Below are 21,534 nucleotides of genomic sequence, written 5' to 3' on the forward strand. Positions count from 1 at the left end.
AAAAAGCTATTAATGAGGTGCAATAAAAAATGGAGGCTCTCACTGCTAGGATAAATGAGGCAGAAGAAAGAATTAGCGATAGAGAAGACCAAATGACAGAGAATAAAGAAGCTGAGCAAAAGAGGGACAAACAGCTACTGGACCACGAGGGGAGAATTCGAGAGATAAGTGACACCATAAGACGAAACAACATTAGAATAATTGGGATTCCAGAAGAAGAAGAAAGAGAGAGGGGAGCAGAAGGTATATTGGAGAGAATTATTGGAGAGAATTTCCCCAATATGGCAAAGGGAACAAGCATCAGAATCCAGAGGGTGCAGAGAACCCCCCTCAAAATCAATAAGAATAGGTCCATACCCCGTCACCTAACAGTAAAATTTACAAGTCTTAGTGACAAAGAGAAAATCCTGAAAGCAGCCCAGGAAAAGAAGTCTGCAACATACAATGGTAAAAATATTAGATTGGCAGCAGACTTATCCACAGAGACCTGACAGGCCAGAAAGAGCTGGCATGATATATTCAGAGCACTAAACGAGAAAAACATGCAGCCAAGAATACTATATCCAGCTAGGCTACCACTGAAAGTAGAAGGAGAGATTAAAAGCTTCCAGGACAAACAAAAACTGAAAGAATTTGCAAACACCAAACCAGCTCTACAGGAAATATTGAAAGGGGTCCTCTAAGCAAAGAGAGACCCTAAAAGTATTAGATCAGAAAGGAACAGAAACAATATACAGTAACAGTCACCTTACAGGCAATACAATGGCACTAAATTCATCTCTCTCAATAGTTACCCTGAATGTTAATGGGCTAAATGCCCCAATCAAAAGACACAGGGTATCAGAATGGATAAAAAAACAAAACCCATCTATATGTTGCCTACAAGAAACTCATTTTAAACCCAAAGACACCTCCAGATTTATGATGGGGGGATGGAAAAGAATTTACCATGCTAATGGACATCAGAAGAAAGCAGGAGTGGCAATCCTTATATCAGATCAATTAGATTTTAAGCCAAAGACTATAATAAGAGATGAGGAAGGACACTATATCATACTCAAAGGATCTGTCCAACAAGAAGGTCTAACAATTTTAAATATCTATGCCCCTAACGTGGGGACAGCCAACTATATAAACCAATTAACAACAAAATCAAAGAAACACATCAACAATAATACAGTAATAGTGGGGGACTTTAACACTCCCTCACTGAAATGGACAGATCATCCAAGCAAAAGATCAACAAGGAAATAAAGGCCTTAAAGGACACACTGGACCAGATGGACATCACAGATATATTTAGAACATTTCATCCCAAAGCAACAGAATACACATTCTTCTCTAGTGCACATGGAACTTTCTCCAGAATAGATCATATTCTCGGTCCTAAATCAGGTCTCAACCGGTATCAAAAGATTGGGATCATTCCCTGCATATTTTCAGACCACAATACTCTGAAGCTAGAACTCAATCACAAGAGGAAATTGGGAAAGAACCCAAATACATGGAGATGAAACAGCATCCTTCTAAAGAATGAATGGATCAACCAGGAAATTAAAGAATAAGTGAAAAAATTCATGGAAACAAATGATAATGAAAACACAACAGTTCAAAATCTGTGGGACACAACAAAGGCAGTCCTGAGAGGAAAATATATAGCAGTACAAGCCTTTCTCAAGAAACAAGAAAGGTCTCAGGTACACAACCTAACCCTACACCTAAAGGAGCTGGAGAAAGAACAAGAAAGAAACCCTAAACCCAGCAGGAGAAGAGAAATCATAAAGATCAGAGCAGAAATCAATGAAATAGAAACCAAAAAAACAATAGAACAAATCAACGAAACTAGGAGTTGGTTCTTTGAAAGAATTAATAAGATTGATAAACCCCTGGCCAGACTTATCAAAAAGAAAAGAGAAAGGACCCAAATAAATAAAATCATGAATGAAAGAGGAGAGATCACAACGAACACCAAAGAAATACAGACAATTATAAGAACATACTATGAGCAACTCTACACCAACAAATTTGACAATCTGGGAGAAATGGATGCATTCCTAGAGACATCTAAACTACCACAACTGAACCAGGAAGAAATAGAAAGCCTGAACAGACCCATAACCAGTAAGGAGATTGAAACAGTCATCAAAAATCTCCAAACAAACAAAAGCCCAGGGCCAGATGGCTTCCCAAGGGAATTCTACCAAACATTTAAAGAAGAACTAATTCCTATTCTCCTGAAACTGTTCCAAAAAATAGAAATGGAAGGAAAACTTCCAAACTCATTTTATGAGGCCAGCATCACCTTGATCCCAAAACCAGACAAGGATCCCATCAAAAAAGAGAACTACAGACCAATATCCTTGATGAACACAGATGCGAAAATTCTCACCAAAATACTAGCCAATAGGATTCAACAGTACATTAAAAGGATTATTCACCACGACCAAGTGGGATTTATTCCAGGGCTGCAAGGTTGGTTCAACATCTGCAAATCAATCAATGTGATACAACACATTAATAAAAGAAAGAACAAGAACCATATGATACTCTCAATAGATGCTGAAAAAGCATTTGACAAAGTACAGCATCCCATCCTGACCAAAACTCTTCAAAGTGTAGGGATAGAGGGTACATACCTCAATATTATCAAAGCCATCTATGAAAAACCCACCGCAAATATCATTCTCAATGGAGAAAAACTGAGAGCTTTTCCGCTAAGGTCAGGAACACGGCAGGGATGTCCGTTATCACCACTGCTATTCAACATAGTACCGAAGTCCTAGCCTCAGCAATCAGACAACAAAAAGAAATTAAAGGCATCCAAATCGGCAAAGAAGTAGTCAAACTATCACTCTTCGCAGATGATATGATACTATATTTGGAAAACCCAAAAGACTCCACTCCAAAACTGCTAGAACTTGTACAGGAATTCAGTAAAGTGTCAGGATATAAATTCAATGCACAGAAATCAGTTGCATTTCTCTACACCAACAACAAGACAGAAGAAAGAGAAATTAAGGAGTCAATCTCATTTACAATTGCACCCAAAACTATAAGATACCTAGGAATAAACCTAACCAAAGAGACTAAGAATCTATACACAGAAAACTATAAAGTACTCATAAAAGAAATTGAGGAAGACACAAAGAAATGGAAAAATGTTCCATGCTCCTGGATTGGAAGAATAAATATTGTGAAAATGTCTATGCTACCTAAAGCAATCTACACATTTAATGCAATTCCTATCAAAGTACCATCCATTTTTTTCAAAGAAATGGAACAAATCATCCTAAAATTTATATGGAACCAGAAAAGACCTCGAATAGCCAAAGGCATATTGAAAAAGAAAGCCAAAGTTGGTGGCATCACAATTCCGGACTTCAAGCTCTATTACAAAGCTGTCATCATCAAGACAGCATGGTACTGGCACAAAAACAGACACATAAATCAATGGAACAGAATAGAGAGCCCAGAAATAGACCCTCAACTCTATGGTCAACTAATCTTCGACAAAGCAGGAAAGAATGTCCAATGGAAAAAAGACAGCCTCTTCAATAAATGGTGTTGGGAAAATTGGACAGCCACATGCAGAAAAATGAAATTGGATCATTTCCTTACACCACACATGAAAATAGACTCAAAATGGATGAAGGACCTCAATGTGAGAAAGGATTCCATCAAAATCCTTGAGAACACAGGCAGCAACCTCTTCGACCTCAGCCGCAGCAACGTCTTCCTAGGAACATCGCCAAAGGCAAAGGAAGCAAGGGCAAAAATGAACTATTGGGATTTTATCAAGATCAAAGCTTTTGCACAGCAAAGGAAACAGTTAACAAAACCAAAAGACAACTGACAGAATGGGAGAAGATATTTGCAAACGACATATCAGATAAAGGGCTAGTGTCCAAAACCTATAAAGAACTTAGCAAACTCAACACCCAAAGAACAAATAATCCAATCAAGAAATGGGCAGAAGACATGAACAGACATTTCTGCAAAGAAGACATCCAGATGGCCAACAGACACATGAAAAAGTGCTCCATATCACTCGGCATCAGGGAATTACAAATCTAAACCACAATGAGATACCACCTCACACCAGTCAGAATGGCTAAAATTAACAAGTCAGGAAATGACAGATGCTGGCAAGGATGCGGAGAAAGGGGAACCCTCCTACACTGTTGGTGGGAATGCAAGCTGGTGCAACCACTCTGGAAAACAGCATGGAGGTTCCTCAAAATGTTGAAAAGAGAACTACCCTATGACCCAGCAATTGCACTGCTGGGTATTTACCCTAAAGATACAAACATAGTGATCCGAAGGGGCACGTGCACCCGAATGTTTATAGCAGCAATGTTTACAATAGCCAAACTATGGAAAGAACCAGATGTCCATCAACAGAGGAATGGATAAAGAAGATGTGGTATATATACACAATGGAATACTATGCAGCCATCAGAAGAAATGAAATCTTGCCATTTGCGACGAAGTGGATGGAATTAGAGGGTATCATGCTTAGCGAAATAAGTCAATCAGAGAAAGACAACCATAATATGATCTCCCTGATATGAAGGACAGGAGATGCAACATGGGGGGTTAAGGGGGTAGGAGAAGAGTAAATGAAAGGAGATGGGATTGGGAGGGAGACAAACCATAAGTGACTCAATCTCACAAAACAAACTGAGGGTTGGTGGGGGGAGGGGGGTTGGGAGGGGGGGGTTATGGACATTGGGGAGGGTATGTGCTATGGTGAGTGCTGTGAAGTGTGTAAACCTGGCAATTCACAGACCTGTACCCCTGGGGATAAAAATATATTATATGTTTATAAAAAATAAAATAAAAAAAAAAATAAATGGGCACAGAGTTTTAGTATGGGATAAGGAAAAGTCTGGAGAGGGACAGTGGTAATAAAACAATTCTGTGAGATTCAAAGAATTTTAATAGGGATAGATGGCTAATTGACAATAAACACAGGGTTTAAACTTGGTAGTGTTGACTCCAAAACCCATGATCTTTTTCTGATACCAGGTTAGAGTTAGTTACCTAATAAACTGTTTCATTTTTGAGTGTCTGAATTTGGGGGTCTTCCTTTTTTTTTTTTAACTTTGTGTATTTTATTTTTATTTTCTTATTTAGTCCAATCAGCCAACATATAAGTGTTCATCATTGGTTTTTACATAGTGCTCAGTGATTCATTAGTTGTGTATAACATCCAGTGCTCATCAGATCATGTGCTTTCCTTAATACCCATCACCCAATTACCCCATCCCCCCACCACCCTCCCTTCTGAAACCCTTAATTTATTTCCTGGAATCCAGAGTCTCTCATGGTTTGTCTCCCTCTCGGATTTCTTCCCACTCAGGTTTACCTCCCTACCCTCCCTCCTATTGTCCTCTGCCTGATTCCTTATATTCCACATATTAATGAAACCATGTAATAGTCTTTCTCTGCTTGACTTATTTCACTTAGCATAATATCCTCCAGTTCCATCCATGTCAATGCAAATAACAGGTATTCATCCTTTCTGATGGCTGAGTAATATTCCATTGTATATATGAGCCACATCTTCTTTATCCATTCATCTGTTGAAGGACATCTCATCTCCTTCCACAGTTTGGCTATTGTGGACATTGCTGCTAGGAACATTAGGGTGCAGTTGCCCCTTCTTTTCACTATGTCTGTATCTTTGGGGTAAATACCCAGTAGTACAATTGCTGGGTCATAGGGTATCTCTATTTTTAACATCTTGAGGAACCTCCATACTGTTTTCCAGAGTAGCTGTAACAGCTTGCAGTGTAAGAGGGTTTCCCTTTCTCCACATCCTTGCCAACATTTGTTGTTCCCGGTCTTGTTAATTTTTGTCATTTTAACTGGTGTAAGGTGGTATCTCATTGTGATTTCGATTTGTATTTCCCTGATGGCAAGTAATGTGGAACACTTTTTCGTGTGCCTATTAGCAATGTGTATGTCTTTGGAGAAGTGTCTGTTCATGTCTTCTGCCCATTTCTTGACTAGATCATTTGATTTTTGGGTGTTGAGTTTGGTAAGTTCTTTATAGAGCTTGGTTATCAGCCCTTTATCTGTTATGTCATTTGCAAATATCTCCCATTCTGTAGATTGCCTTTTGGTTTTATATACTATTTCCTTTGCTGTACAGAAGCTTTTTATCTTGATGAAGTCCCAAGAGTTCATTTTTGCCTTTGTTTCCCTTGCCTTTAGAGAGACGTTGCTCTGGCCGAGGTCCAAGAGGTTACTTTCTGTACTCTCCTCTAGGATTCTGATGGATCCCTGTCTCACATTTAGGTCTTTCATCTGTTTAGAGTTTATCTTTGTGTATGGTTTAAGAGAATGGTCCAGTTTCATTGTTCTGCATGCAGCTCTCCAATTTTCCCAGCACCATTTATTGAAGAAGTTGTCTTTTTCACTGGATATTCTTTCCTGCTTTGTCAAAGATTAGCTGACCATGGTCTGGGCTGTTCTGACCAATGATCTATGTGTCTGTTTTGTGCCAGTACCATGCTATCTTGATGATCACAGCTTTGCTATGTAGCTTGAAGTCAGGCACTGTGATACCTTCAGATTCGGTTTTCTTTTTCAATATTCCCCTGGTGATTCAGGGTCTTTTCTTGAGTCTTCCTTTAAAGAGTGTTCAGCATTATTTCGACAGGCAGTTAAGCTCTCTGCAGATCAACTTTTAAGAACTGTTTTTAAGCTCTGTTGGTGAGGGCTATGGTAGCCTTTAATCTAGGTCTACCCTAGCCTTAATAGTAAAGGCATGATCTTTCTAGGTTCTCTACTGAATGTCCAAAATGTTCCAACAATGTCTCTTCCTGTGTCCGATCAGAACACTGCAATCTCTTAATTCTTTGTTACCTCTAAGAATTGTTTAGCTTATAGTGTCCTGATATTTGTGCTGTTCCCCAGTAATTGTTCTTTGCCTAACCTCTTGAAATCTCTATATTTGCACAGCTTAGTATTCAGCTAAAGACTCAATGGTACACTGTGTAGACATTAGAGTTCTCTCTCTGGGTACTACCCTTCTCTCTGATATTATGCCCCACAAATTCTAGTGACTGTAGCCTCTATAAATCCTGATCTCTGTCTCCTCAACCCCAAGACCACCATGCTCTGCTTAGAACCTCCTTCCATGTGCCATGATCCAGAAGGTTTTTCTAGGCTGAAAACCAGGACCATATTAAGACTGTTTCCCACTTCCTGGTAATCAAAATGCTTCACTCAGTTGTCCAAGTTTTGAAAACCAATGTTTCACAGATTTTTGTCCAGTTTTTTATTTATGATGGGAGTGCAAGTGCAAATTCAAAAACATTATTCCGTCATGGCTGGGAATATAATTGCTCTTTCCAATTCCTTTCTTAAGGGAGTGATACTGAAATATCCTTATGGTATTAATTTTTCTCCAATCGTGAAAGTTAAAAATCATAAAAGTTTTAAACATTACTATCTCTGTGTCAAGTCACCTTAATTTTATGCTGTATTTCCTAAAAATCAACTTTATTTAGAAATATATAAGGGGGGCCTGGGTGGCTCAGTGGGTTAAGCCTCTGCCTTCGGCTCAGGTCATGATCCCAGGGTCCTAGGATGGAGCCCCACATTGGGCTCTCTGCTCGGCAGGAAGCCTGCTTCCCCTGCCCTCTCTCTGCCTGCCTCTCTGCCTACTTGTGATCTGTCAAATAAATAAAATCTTAAAAAAATATATTTTTTTTCCTCAATTTACAGCCATGCTAAGATAAACAATTAGTCATGAAAATGGAATTCCATTCCGTACTTATGCACACTTTATTTAATCTGAATTCCATAAAACATTCCTTTATAAGTAGGAAGAGGTGTTTGTTTTTTTTGTTTGTTTTACAATGGCTTACAACACAACTGATTCTTTTACAATTCTGGTGGTCAGAAGTCTAAAATCAAGGTGTTGGAAAGGCTATGTTCTGGAATCTTCAGGGAGGAATCATATCTTGCCTTCTCTAACTTCTACAGGACAACTGCATTCTGTGGCCAGTGGCCTCTTCCTCCATCTTCAAAGGACATTTTCCTAACATCTGGTTCCATGGTTACCTCTCCTTTTCTCTCACTTTTTCTCAGCATATTAATTCCTTCTTGTAAAAACCCTTGTGATTATATTGGTCCCACCCAGACAACCTAGCATAATCTCCCCACCTGAAGATTCCTAATTTAATCAGATTTGCAAAGTCCCGTTTGCCACATAAGGTAACATATTCACAGGTTCTTGAGATGAGAATGTGAACATCTTTGGAAGGCCATTATTCTACCTATCGCAATAATGTTAGCACCTGCTTTGTTTCCAACACTAACCTGATCTCTAGGAAATCAGAGATAAATGAACACGGCCCCTCCCTCTTTCTGAGCTGAACTGCAGGCCAAAGGAAAGATTTAGTTCTTATAAAATGTAAAGGTTTTTCTTATAATGATTAAAAAGCAAAATAATTAGGACAACCATAAATAATTAATAGAAGAATCAACTAGGTCTTACAATGGGGTAGATGAAATTTATTTTTATGAATAGAAGATTAAAAGAGGGTAAGGAATAGGAGACAAAATTATAATTTACCTCTTATTTGCCTGTCAACAACTCTCATTTCCTTTCTTATCTTCAATGACCATTCATTGACCTGGGAAAAATTTTAGAAAAAAATTGTAAGAAAAGCCAACACTCCTAATTCACCAAATTTTAAAGAATTTTAGAATTCTACATTTATTCTAGACAAAAAAATAAATAAATCCATTTCAAACAAAAGCTTTAGGGCCAAATTCTATTTTTTTAATCTTTTTATTCACAGTACAGAAGTTCCAATTTATTTAAAAATTCTTATCTGAAGGCAGGCAGTAAGAAGTACTTTATACAAGACCTCAGAGAGAGTTCAGGACCCTGTAGGTACATAAACATTTTTCAGGAGGTGCACAGGCATAGTAAAAAGTGATTTTTAAAAGGTGAAAATCTTTCATTGGGGAGGGTATGCGTTATAGTGAGTGCTATGAATTGTGTTAAGACTGATGATTCACAGACCTGTACCCCTGAAGCAAGTAATACATTACACGTTAATAAAAAAATTAAAAAATAAAAGTTGAAACATCTTTTGAAACCTATTTCAAAACCTGTTCTTCCTGTGTCAAGAGTTCACCTTTTCCTTCCTCTTTTCAACAATAATGCTTCTTCATTTTACAAAGGACAGAAATTCCTCTGACCTATGTCTATTATAATGATATATTTCCCTTAGAGGCAAAAACATCTAAAGCACTAAACATAGAGCCAAATGGAAATAACAATGTGGGTGTTGAAAAAGCACTGAACTACTCTAATGTCTATCGAATTCTTATGCAACTGAAGTGTTTTCTAATTCTTCAGTTTCAAAAGAAATTGAAGGAAAATCAGAGTTGTCAGCTGATAATCATTAAAATCAAATTTACATTAAATAACTACATGCCCTTTGCCACAGGACACAGAATTTCAAAGAACTTAGCGACAATGACATAATAAAACTTCCATTACTATCGATTTATTTATATTAAGGGCGTTTCTCAACACTGGAGTCTAATAAGACATAAAACAGGGCTTTCTTCCAGTTGTGGCAGCTTGTGATGAGGATCTCCTGTCTGTGCCCACAGCCATGCAGTCCACAGACTTTCTACAGTTGGTGCAGGTCTTTGGAGGCAGGAAGATGGGCACAGCTATGGCACTCTGCCAAAGGGGTAACAGCCTCATTAGGTGGATGGGCGTTCCCTGGAGATGATCCAACCATGCACAATGCAATCCAAGCTACTGAAACCTCTTCTGTTTCTGGGCAAGGAGTGATTAGCTGGCATGGAACCCTCAGACTATGAAGGGTGGTGGTCATAAGACACAGATTCACACATTCAGTCCACCTCCAAGCCAGGGAGGCCTGTTACCAGAAATAGGTGGTTAGGCTTCCAAGAAGATTAAAGACCTCTTCATCTAGTATGACTAGATGCTGCTGGTGGCTGACCCCCATCACTGCAAATCCAAAAAGTTTGCCTGTGATCACTACCAGAAATCGAACCAGTAAGCCCATCAGGAGAATCAGGATTCACCTTTACAAAAAGCAATGACTGGGGCGCCTGGGTGGCTCAGTGGGTTAAGCCTCTGCCTTCAGCTCAGGTCATGATCCCAGGGTCCTGGGATTGAGCCCCGCATCAGGCTCTCTGCTCAGCAGGGAGCCTGCCTCCCCCTCTCTCTCTGCCTGCCTGTGATCTCTGTCTGTCAAATAAATAAATAAAATCTTAAAAAAAAAAAAAAAAAAAAAAAAGCAATGACTGCGGGATTTAAACTTACAAATAATGAAACAGGAATAGAATTGATGCTGAACCTTGTAGCCTTCATCCATGGGGACTTATCTAAACAGCATTAAAAATTTTATAAAAATATTGGGACACCTTTGGCTCAGGTCATGATCCCGGGGTCCTGGGATTGAGTCCCACATCAGGCTCCTTGCTCAGTGAGGAGCCTGCTTCTCCTTCTGACTGCTCTAAATAAAATCTTAAAAAAAAAAAAAAAAATCTATACAATTAAGAGAACGTATACTTCCAATAAATTTCACTTTTTAATGATTTCATTAAAATCATTATTTAACAAAATCTATAAAAAATTTTGCAAAAGCTGTAGTAACTCCAACCAGAAGAAATATTAAGGTACTTAAAATTACATGGATATGTGATTTTTAGAATTTTAACATTAGGTTTATATATTTCTTAAAGTAAAATTCATATAACATAAAAATAACCATTTCAAAATATACAATTCAATGGCATTTAATGACTTCATAATGTTGTAGAATCATCAACTCTCCCTAGTCTCAAAAACTTATTAACACATCAGAAGAACACACTATACTGTAGTATACTGTAGTGTTTTGGGAGTTCATCCATGTTGTGGCATGTATAAATACTTCAGTCCTTTTCATGGCTGAATAATATTTGTTATACTTATACAACACAACTTGTTCATTCATACATCCTTTGATGGACCTCTGGATTGTTTCCATCTTTTAGTTACTGTGAATAGTGCTGCTATGAACACTTGTATACAAGTATTTACTTGAATTCCTATTTTTGATTCTTTGGAATATGTATCCAGTAGGAGCAGAATTGCTGGGTCATATGGTGATTCTATGTTTATCTTTTCAAAGAACTCCAAAACTATTTTACAAAGAAGTTTCACCATTTTACATTCCCTCCAGGAATGTTCAAGGGTTCTTATTTCTCTACATCCTTGCCAATACGGTTAGCCTCCAATTTTTTAATAACAGTCAACCTGCTGGACGAAATGAAGCAGTTATTTCATTATGGTTTTGATTTGCATTTCCTTAAAGATCAATGAAGTTAAATATCTTTTCATGTGCTTGTTGGCCACTGGAACATATTTTTTGGAGAAATGTCTATTCACGTCTATTCATTTTTAATTGTCTTTTTGTTGCTGGCTGTATGAGTTCTTTATACATTCTAATAGAACCTTATCAGATGTAACATTTACAAATAAATTCTCCCATTCTATAAGTTATCTTCACATTCTTGATCATGTCCTTAAGATGCACAAAAGCTTTAATTTTGATGATTTTCAATTTGCCTATTTTTTCTTTTGGTGCTCATGCTTCTGATGTCATAGTTAAGAATCCACTGCCAGATAGGAGGTCATGAAGATTTGCCCCTATATTTTTATCTAAGACTTTTATAGCTTAATAAGGGTTTTAATTTCTGTATATGGAATGATGTAGGGGTCGAGCTTCACTCCTCTGAATATCCACTTATCCCAGCACTATTTGTTGAAGAAGACTACCCTTCCACTATTAAATGATCTTAGCACCCTTGCAGAAAATTAACTGGCTATACATGTATGGGTTTGCTTCTAAACACAATTTTATTCCTTTAGTCTATACATCTATCCTTATGCCAATACCACACTCTTAACATTACCATAGCTTCACAGTAACTTTTGAAATCAGGAACTGTGAGTCCTCCAAATTTTTTTCTTTTTCAGGGTTGTTTTGGCTATTCAGGGCCAGCTGTATTCCATATGACGTCGGAGGTCAACTATTTATTTTGGAATTTTGATAGGCATTGTACTGAATCTGCAAGGCATTGTACTGAATCTGCAGACTACTTTGGGTGGTACTGACATCATAACAGCATTAAGTTTCACAATCCATGAATGTGAAATTTTTTCCAGCAATATATTGTAATTTTCAGTGTACAAGTGATCTGCTTCCTTGGTTAAATTCTTTCCTCGGTATTTTGTTCTTCTAGATACCCTTGTAAATGATTTTATTTCCTTTTTAGATTTTTCACTGGTGTGAAAAACAATGAATACTTTATGCTTGTCTTAAAACCTGTCAATTTGCTGAATTCACTTATAAGTATTAGTGAGGATTCTTTGGAGTTTTCTATATATGGAATCATGCCATCTGCAAAGAGATAGTTTCACTTTTTCCTTTTCAATGTGGGTATCTTTTATTTCTTTTTCTTGCCCAAGTGCTCTGGCTAGAACTTCTAGTACAATATTGAATAGTAGTGGCAAAACCAGGTTATCTTTGTCTTGTTCCTGATCTTAGAAAAAAAGCTTTAGTTTTTCACAATTCACTATAAAATTAGCTGTGGTTTTCATAAATGCCCTTTATCATGTTAAGAAAATTCCCTTCTATTCTTAGTTTGCTGAGTGTTTTTATCACAAAAGGTATATATGTATTTTGTTTCAAGTCTAATAGGATGACTGTTTTATTTCAAGCATAAAAGTGCTACATTAAGAGAAACCCATATGGTAAAAAACAGAATGGAAGTAAATGGCATTTCTCCTTTCAAGAAGAAAGAATAATTTAAAATGTCTGACTATAAATAAGAATGTGTGCATGTATGTTTTAAATGAATATTGATGGGGGTCACATTCCTGTGATACTTTTAAGAGAGTGATGTATGGGGCGCCTGGGTGGCTCAGTGGGTTGAGCCGCTGCCTTCGGCTCAGGTCATGATCTCAGAGTCCTGGGATCGAGCCCCGCATCAGGCTCTCTGCTCTCTAGGGGAGCCTGCTTCCTCCTCTCTCTCTGCCTGCTTGTGATCTCTCTGTCAAATAAATAAATAAATAAAATCTTTAAAAAAAAAAAAGAGTGATGTAATAATTTTATAATATTTACAATATGCCAAAAATTACAACCTGTACAACTCTACTTAAAACCTCATTATGATAAAAAAATTAAATGATGATTTACAACTATTCAAAAGGGCACACAAGTAGTCAAAATTATTTCAGGAGATATATGAAAAAATTTGAAAACACTGTTATAATCTAACCAGAACTTTCAGAATCAGCAGAAAAGGAAATTCAAGTCTCACAATTCAAATGTTCACTGAGCTCAATGTGCTACTGATGCAGCAGGAAACAAAGATTCTACCTTATGAACTTACATTCTAAGGAAACAAAGACAGTAAGTAAATAAACAAGGAAATACTCTGTCACAAAATGAGTGCTAGGGAGAAAATGAAGCAAGGAAAATAGGATGAGGGCAGTTGTTGAGGGGAGGTTCGCAATTTCATACAGGGTGGTGGAAGAAAGCTCAACAGCTAAGGTGACTTTTGAGCAGACTTCGAAAAATTTGCAAGGAAACCATGTGACCATCCACTATGGGCGGCAGGGAGGACTTTATTTTAATAGAGTGAAAACAAACACCACTAAGAGACCTAAACAAGAGTATCCTTCCCTGAAGACCAAAAATGAATTTGGTTAAATAATTTTTGTTTGAATAGCAACATGGATGGGTAAAGCTATTTGATTCAGGTTTATAGAAAAAATACTGGGACTCCTGGGTGACTCAGTCAGTTAAACATCTGACTCTTGATTTCAGTTCAGGTCATGATGTCAAGATTGTAAGATCAAGCCCTGAGTCCAGGTCCACACTGAGCATGGAGTCTGTTTAATATTTTCTCTCTCCCTCGCCCTACACCTCTCCCCTCAATTCCACCTATGTGCACTCTCTCTGAAAGAAAGCAAAAAAGGAAAAAAAATCATCTTTTATATTATAGTTTTAAAAGGCAGTAAGTTACTCCTAATCCTGTTTATTATCAAGCTAAACATAAATTTTAGATTTTTATTCTCATGGGTCAAAGTACTGATTATGATTAGCTCCTATTATTTCTAATGCTTTCAACTGCTAATTCCTGAGGATACCCAATCAGGTGGAAGCAAGGCACCCATGAGTACAAACCCGTAGCAGTTACAAGAATTCCAGGAACCACATGTAAGATAAGTTTCACAATTTAAATCCAAATCTTAATGCAAGGCAGAATGAACCAGTGCAGTGATTTTCAAACTTGTTTTTAGTAATGGAATCTTTCAAATAGATCTAACATGAAACTCCACAAATACAAGAAGTATAATATCAATACACACTTATGCAGGATCAGATTGAAAATTTTTACTACTATAAGGTAAATAAATGATAGGTTATCTGTCTTGATGAAAGATAAAATTTTAAATGAGCTGTTACAGTGTTATACCAACCTTAGCATCCAATTTATTTCTGTATTTTGTTTCCATGTCCAGTATTGAGAAAATTCTAATTCAAAAAGATAAGAAGCTATCTATTTATTCTTATAGCTATTACTACAGTTTGTCTTTCAACTTAATGTTATCCATTGCTTAAATAAACCCAGAAGCTCAAAATAAGTCATTAAAAACTGGTTGTTTTAGGGCGCCTAAGTGGCATAGTTGGTTAAGCTTCTGACTCTTGGTTTCGGCTCAGGTCGTGATCTCCAGGTCATGAGATCAAGCCCCACATTGGACTCTATGCTCAGCGTAGAGTCAGCTTGCGTTTCTCTCTCCTTGTCCCTCTGTCCGCCTCCCCCTCCCGCGCCGTGTGCATACACTTTCTCCCTAAAACAAATGAATCTTAAATTAAAAAAAAAAAAAAAAAAAAAACTTGTTTCAAAGTTTCTCATTACAGTGCTTAACTGCTCATATTCAAGGAGTGAGTACTCAATCCAATACATTAGATGACAATGGTGAAATGACTTTTGTAAAAATGCACCATTGCACTGTTCATAGTAGCAAAAGACTAGAAACTACCTAACATATATCAATAGAACACTAAACATATTAGAGAATTTCCATAAACTGACATTATGCTCTAACTAAAAAGAAAAAAAGCAATACAATGTAGGACTACCCATGGAATTAACTCCCAAAATATAAAGGAAAACAGCAATGTAAAGGGCATTTACAGTATGACATATATGTTAGAGAAAGAGGGATAAAGAGGGAAAGGAAAAAGAGAAGGAATAGAGAAGGGGAGGAAAAGAGGTGGAAAAAGGGAAAGACAGAGATATTTATATGTTCATATATTATAGACTATCATTGGGAGAATCCATAAGAAATTAGGCTGCTTTCAGGGTTGGAAACTGAATAATTTGTTAACAAGAGTTAAAGACTTATTTTTTATGTTTAAGATTTTATTTATTTATTAGTAGGCAGAGAGGCAGGCAGAGAGAGAAGGGGAGGCAGGCTCCCCACTGAGCAGAAAGCCCTATGCGGGGCTCGATCTCAGGACCCTGAGATCATGACCCGAGCTGAAGGCAGAGGCTTTAACCCACTGAGCCACCCAGGCGCCCCAGATTTAGTTTTCAGTATACATAAAGATATACTTTGCTGCCTTTTGAATTTTACAGTATGTACAAATATAATCTATTTCAAAAAATATTTTTAAAAAAACGAATAAGGAAAATATCAGGTCCTGGATTGGAAGAATACTGTTAAAATGTTCATGTTACCCAAAGCAACCCACAAATTCAATGCAATTCCTATCAAAATACCAACATCATATTTCACAGAACAAGAACTAATACTAAAATTTGTACGCAACCACAAAAGACTCTGAATAGTCAAAGCAAACTTAAGAAGCTCAAGGTATCATAGATTTTTTTTTTATTTATTTAATTGACAGACACATCACGAGTAGGCAGAGAGGCAGGCAGAGAGAGAGAGGAGGAGGAGGCAGGCTCCCCGCTGAGCAGAGAGCCCGATGCAGGACTCGATCCCAGGACCCTGAGATCATGACCTGAGCTAAAGGCAGAGGCTTTAACCACTGAGCCACCCAAGCGCCCCTCAAGGTATCACAATCCCGACTTAAAAATATATCACAAAGTTATATGTAGTAACAATATGGCATTGGTAGAAAAATAGATCAGTGGAACAGAAGTGAGATTCAAAAATAAAACCCAAGCATATATGGCCAGTTAATCTATGACAAAGGAGGCAAGAATATAAAATGGAGAAAACACGATCTCTTCAATAAATAGTGCTGGGAAAACTGGACAGCTACATGTCAATGAATGAAATTGGCCTACTTCTTTACACCATTCACAAAAATAAACCCGAAATGGATAAAAGGCCTAAATGTGAGACCATAAAACTCCTAAAAGAAAATTTTAGGCAGTAATCTCTTGGACATCAACTACAGCAATATTTTCCTCAGGCAAGGGAAACAAAAGCAAAAATAAATCATTAGGATGATACTGAGCTAGATGATCTCGAGCTAGATGATACTGAACTAGAAAGCTTCTGCACCATGAAGGAAACCATCAATAAGATGGAAAGGCAACCAACTGAGTGGGAGAAAATATTTGCAAATGATATATCCATTAAGGGTTAATATGCAAAATATATAAGGAACTCCTATAACAACACCAGAAACACAAATAATCTGATTAACAGGCAGAAGACTTAAATAGAATTTTTCCAAAGAAGACATACAGATGATCAAAAGACACATGAAAAGATGCTCAACATGACCAATCATCAGGGAAATGCAAATCGAAACCACAATGAGGTATCACCTCACACTAGTCAGAATGGATAACATCAAAAAGACAAGAAAGAAGCGTTGGTGAGGATGCGGAGAAAACAAAGTGTTCACACATTCTGGCGGGAATGTAAACTGGACCAACTGCTATGGAAAACCGTATGGAGTTTCCTCAAAAAATTAAAAATAGAACTACCATACAACCCAGTAATTCTACTTCTGGGTATTTACCAGAAGAAAATGAAAACACTAATACAGAAAGATACATACACCCCATGTTTATTGTAGCATTCTTTACAACAGCAAAGATATGGAAGCAACCTAAGTGTCTGTCTATAAATAAATGAATAAAGATACACACACACACACACACACACACACACACACATTACTCAGCTGTAAAGAGGAATGAAATCTTGTCATTTGTGACAAGAATGGACCTAGAGGGTACTCTGCTAAATGAAATAAGCCAAAGAAAAACAAGTATCACATGGTTTCATTTATATAGATGATCTAAAAAACAAACACAAAAAAATAACAAAAAAGAGAGAAACGAACTCATAAATATATACTGGTTGCCAAAGGGAAGAGAAGTGGGAGGATGGGCAAAATGGGTGAAGGGGATTAAGAGATAAAAACTTCCAATTATAAAATAAATGAGTCAAGGGAATGAAAGTTCAACAGAGAATTCAGTCAATAATATTGTAAAACATTTATTACTGATGTTCATAATTTATACAATCACTGATCTCTAAGTTGTATAACTAAAACTTATTGCATATCAACTATATTTCAATTAAAGTTTTATTTTTATTATTTTTTAAAGATTTTATTTATTTATTTGACAGACAGATCACAAGTAGGCAGAGAGGCAGGCAGAGAGAGAGAGAGGAGGATGCAGGCTCCCTCAGAGCAGGGAGCCCGATGTGGGCCTCGATCCCAGGACCCTGGGATCATGACCTGAGCTGAAGGCAGAGGCTTTAACCCACTGAGCCACCCAGGCGTCCCCAATTAAAATTTTAAAATGTAAGACTATTTTACAAATTTTAAAAACTGAGTTTATAAGTGCTTTAAATCATCTTTGTTAGAAATACTATCTCATAATATTAGAAAGATTCATTGAATCTTTTTAATTGTTTTAGATACCACACTCCCTAGTTATATAGTCACCCAAAACTTGAAAATAGTTAAACCCCAATTTTGTTTCAGTTTCATAAATGACATTTAATCAGCTTCTTCTACAATAAAAAGTTGAAAAAAGTAAATTGTGTGACAAATGATAATTGAAGATTAAAGTCAATGTGTCCTCATTACAGGGAAAAATAACAATTGATGGATTACCTACACTTACTTCCAAACCAGAGCAAAATAAAGTCACAAGTTTTTTGGCTTACTGAAAAATAGATTTTCATCTCTTAAAAAAGACCTCAATGTCTTAAGTCATACATTTCTTTGTAAGGATCAATATAAAGCATATATAGGGTAACAACAGGAAAAAAATACCAAGAAAGAAAATTGTGCAAATGGCTGCACATTTCCCTGTCCCACTTTGGGAAAGGAAATTTACCAGACTCTTATTTTTAGTCTTCTTGTGTCACCAGAAGTGGACAAGAAATTAAATACTTAGGAATGTCATAGTCCAGGGACATAGGCCACTAAAACACAGACTTAATAAGATTGTAGAATGCTTCCAGTCCCCCACATCTTCCCACCACACCAACAGGACTCAAGTATAACTACCAATTAGAGCTAAAAGAGATGCAAAATGGAGTTGTTATGGATGTTCAAGATAACAAAGAAGATATACATATATATATATATATATGGGGAGATAAATACAAGGACACTAGAATAACTTTAATCCTATAGCACCTACAGCTACAGCAAATATTAACAAAGACAAACTCCTAGCCTGACTAAAATAAAACCTCATACTTCAGACCAATTTACCTCAGTTCCTACTACCTTATATATCATGTCCAGTTTTCAACATGAAATTTCAAGGCATTCTAAAAGGCAAGAAAAAGCACAGTCTGAAGAAACAAAGCAAGCATCAGAACCAGGATTAGATGCAACATAAAGTCTGACATTTTGTGGTTCTTATGGAAAAAAAAGTCGGTATTATCCAAGAAGAGATGGATAATGTACAGGGATGGAAACACTAAGAATCAAAAGGAAATGCTAGAAATATAATATCATAGCAGAAATGAAGAATGCCTTTGAGAGGTTGATCAGTAAACAGGACATAGCCGAGGAATGAATCAATGAATTGGAGCCACTGAAATTTTAAAAAGAAAAACATGAAAATGAAAAGAAAAGAATGTCTAAGAACTGTGAAACAATTTCAAAAGATGTAATACATAATTGGAATACCTGAAGGAGATAAAAGAGGAAACGGAACAGAAAAATTACTTGAAATAATGATGGTTGAGAACTTTCCAAAATTAATGACAGACACCAAACCAAAGATCCAGGAAGCAAAGAGAACACAAACGAGAATAACGGTCCAAAAAAATGACAAATAGTAGATATCATATTCAAGCTGCAAAACACCAAAGCAAAGAGAAAATCTTGGAGGAAGACAAAGCAGAAAGAAAACCACTTTATCTATAGGAGAACAAGGCTGAGAATTACCAAGGACTTCTTGTTAGAGACTATGCAAGTACAAAGAGGATAGAGATATTTAAAGTGTTGAAAAAAAATCACACAACCTAGAATTCTATGTCCAACAAAATTATCTTTCAAACGAGAAGGAGAAATAAAGACTCTCAAGTAAAAATTGAGGGAATTCATCACAGATCTGGCCTACCAGAAATGTTTAAACACAGTTCTTTAGGGAAAAGAAAAATTAGTTAGAAACTTGCATCTACATAAAGAAAGGGTATAAAAAAAATAAAAGCAAATTTTTACTTTCCTTATTCTTAAGTGATTTAAAAAATAACTGTTTAAAGTAATAATAGTAAATGTGTACTGGATGAAAACAGTATACAGATAAGTGAAATGAATGAAAACAATGTCATACTGGACAGGAGGGAGGATTGGGAATACAGTGTTAGAAGATCCCTCATTTCACATTTCATGTGAAACAGCATTATGTTATTAGAAGTTAAGTTTGTTAATTGTAAATGTATTTCAAAATCTGGGATAATCGCTAGAATTTTCTTAAAAATATACAATTGATATGCAAAAACATGAGATAAAGTGAATCATAAAGTGCTCAATTAAAACGATACAAGGCAAAAAAAAATTTTTTTTGAGATGGGAAAAAGTAACAAAGTATAGTAGACACCAGTTACAACACTGTAGATGTTGATGCAGCTATATCAATAGTAGTTATAAATGTGAAGAGTCTAAATAAACCAACTAAAAGATGGTGTGCCAGAGTGGGGGAGGGGGGAATTAAAATCAAGACCCAACTATACGTTGCCTACCAAATACCCACTTAAATATAAAGACTAAGATTAAAAGGTTAAGGCATACAGAGATATACCGTGCAAACACTAATTAAAAGCAAGCTGTGGGCGCCTGGGTGGCTCAGTCAGTTAAGTGTCTGCCTTCGGCTCTTGTCATGATCTCAGGGTCCTGGGATTAAGCCCCATGTCAGGCTCCCTGCTCAGCAGGTAATCTGTTTCTTCCTCTCCCCCTCACTCCCCGCTCATTCTCTGTTTCTCTCTAATAAATAAAATCTTAAAAAAAAAAAAAGCAAGCTGTACTCCTACCTCCAGTATATGGAGTCCAGTACATGAGTCAAAGACCTAGCTAAATCTAGCTATATCTATAAAACTCTCAAAATATCAGATTTAGCAATGGATAATTAGAAATGTCCCAAAAGCATGAATAAAAACAGAAAAAATACATAAACTGAACCTCATTAAAATTAAAAACAACTGGGGGACCTGGCGGCTCAGTTGGTTAAGCCTCCACTCTTGGTTTAGGCTCAGGTCAAGATCTCAGAGACCTGGGATGGAGCCCTGTGTCAGGTCTGTGCTCAGTGGGGAGTCTGCTTCTCTCTCTCCCTCTCTCTCTGCCCCTCATGCTCTCTCTCAAACGAATCTATTTAAAAAAAAATTTTTTTTAACAACTATGTAAAGATTATCAAGAACGTAAAAAGATAACTAGAAAATTGGAGAAAATATTTGCAAATCATGTATCTGATAAGAGCTTATTATAAGTATGTAATGAACTCTGACAACTCGACAACAAAGTCAGCCTAATTAAAAATCGTGCAAGGACATAAACAGACATTTCTTCAAAAAAGATAGACAAATGGTCTGCAAGCACATGAAAAGATATTCTACTTCATTGGTCATTAAAGAACTACAAGTCAAAACCATGAGATACTACCTCACCCCCCAGCAACTGGGCTATCAAAACAAAAACAAAAAACATTGTTGGCAAGGATGTAGAGAAACAGGACTATCTTATGTTGCTGGTGGGAATGTAAAATGGTGAAGTTACTGTTAAAAACAGTTTTGGAGTTTCTTAAGAAGGTAAATAAAGAATTACCATATGAGGGGCACTGGGTGGCTCACTGGGTTAAAGCCTCTGCATTCAGCTCAGGTCATGATCCCAGGGTCCTGGGATCAAGCTCCGAGTTGGGCTCTCTGCTCAGCCGGAAGCCTGCTTCCCTTCCTCTCTCTCTGTTGCCTCTCTGCCTACTTGTGATCTCTGTCTGTCAAATAAATAAAATCTTAAA

The 21,534-nt window shown here is 36.8% G+C and overlaps 1 protein-coding gene across 1 annotated transcript in view; it reads right to left on the reverse strand.

The window, feature by feature from the left end:
- LOC111148092 (charged multivesicular body protein 3) overlaps nucleotides 1–21,534 on the reverse strand; it is a 64,127-nt gene that overhangs the window by 32,875 nt on the left and 9,718 nt on the right. Inside the window, exon 2 of the mRNA XM_022504493.1 lies at nucleotides 8,591–8,651. Coding sequence (XP_022360201.1) covers nucleotides 8,591–8,651 — 61 coding nt within the window. The remainder of the gene's footprint in view (nucleotides 1–8,590; nucleotides 8,652–21,534) is intronic.

This window comes from Enhydra lutris, unplaced genomic scaffold, assembly GCF_002288905.1.
Source record: "Enhydra lutris kenyoni isolate GAN:26980312 unplaced genomic scaffold, ASM228890v2 scaffoldscaffold18, whole genome shotgun sequence".
In the NCBI taxonomy this organism is placed as follows: Eukaryota; Metazoa; Chordata; class Mammalia; order Carnivora; family Mustelidae; genus Enhydra; species Enhydra lutris.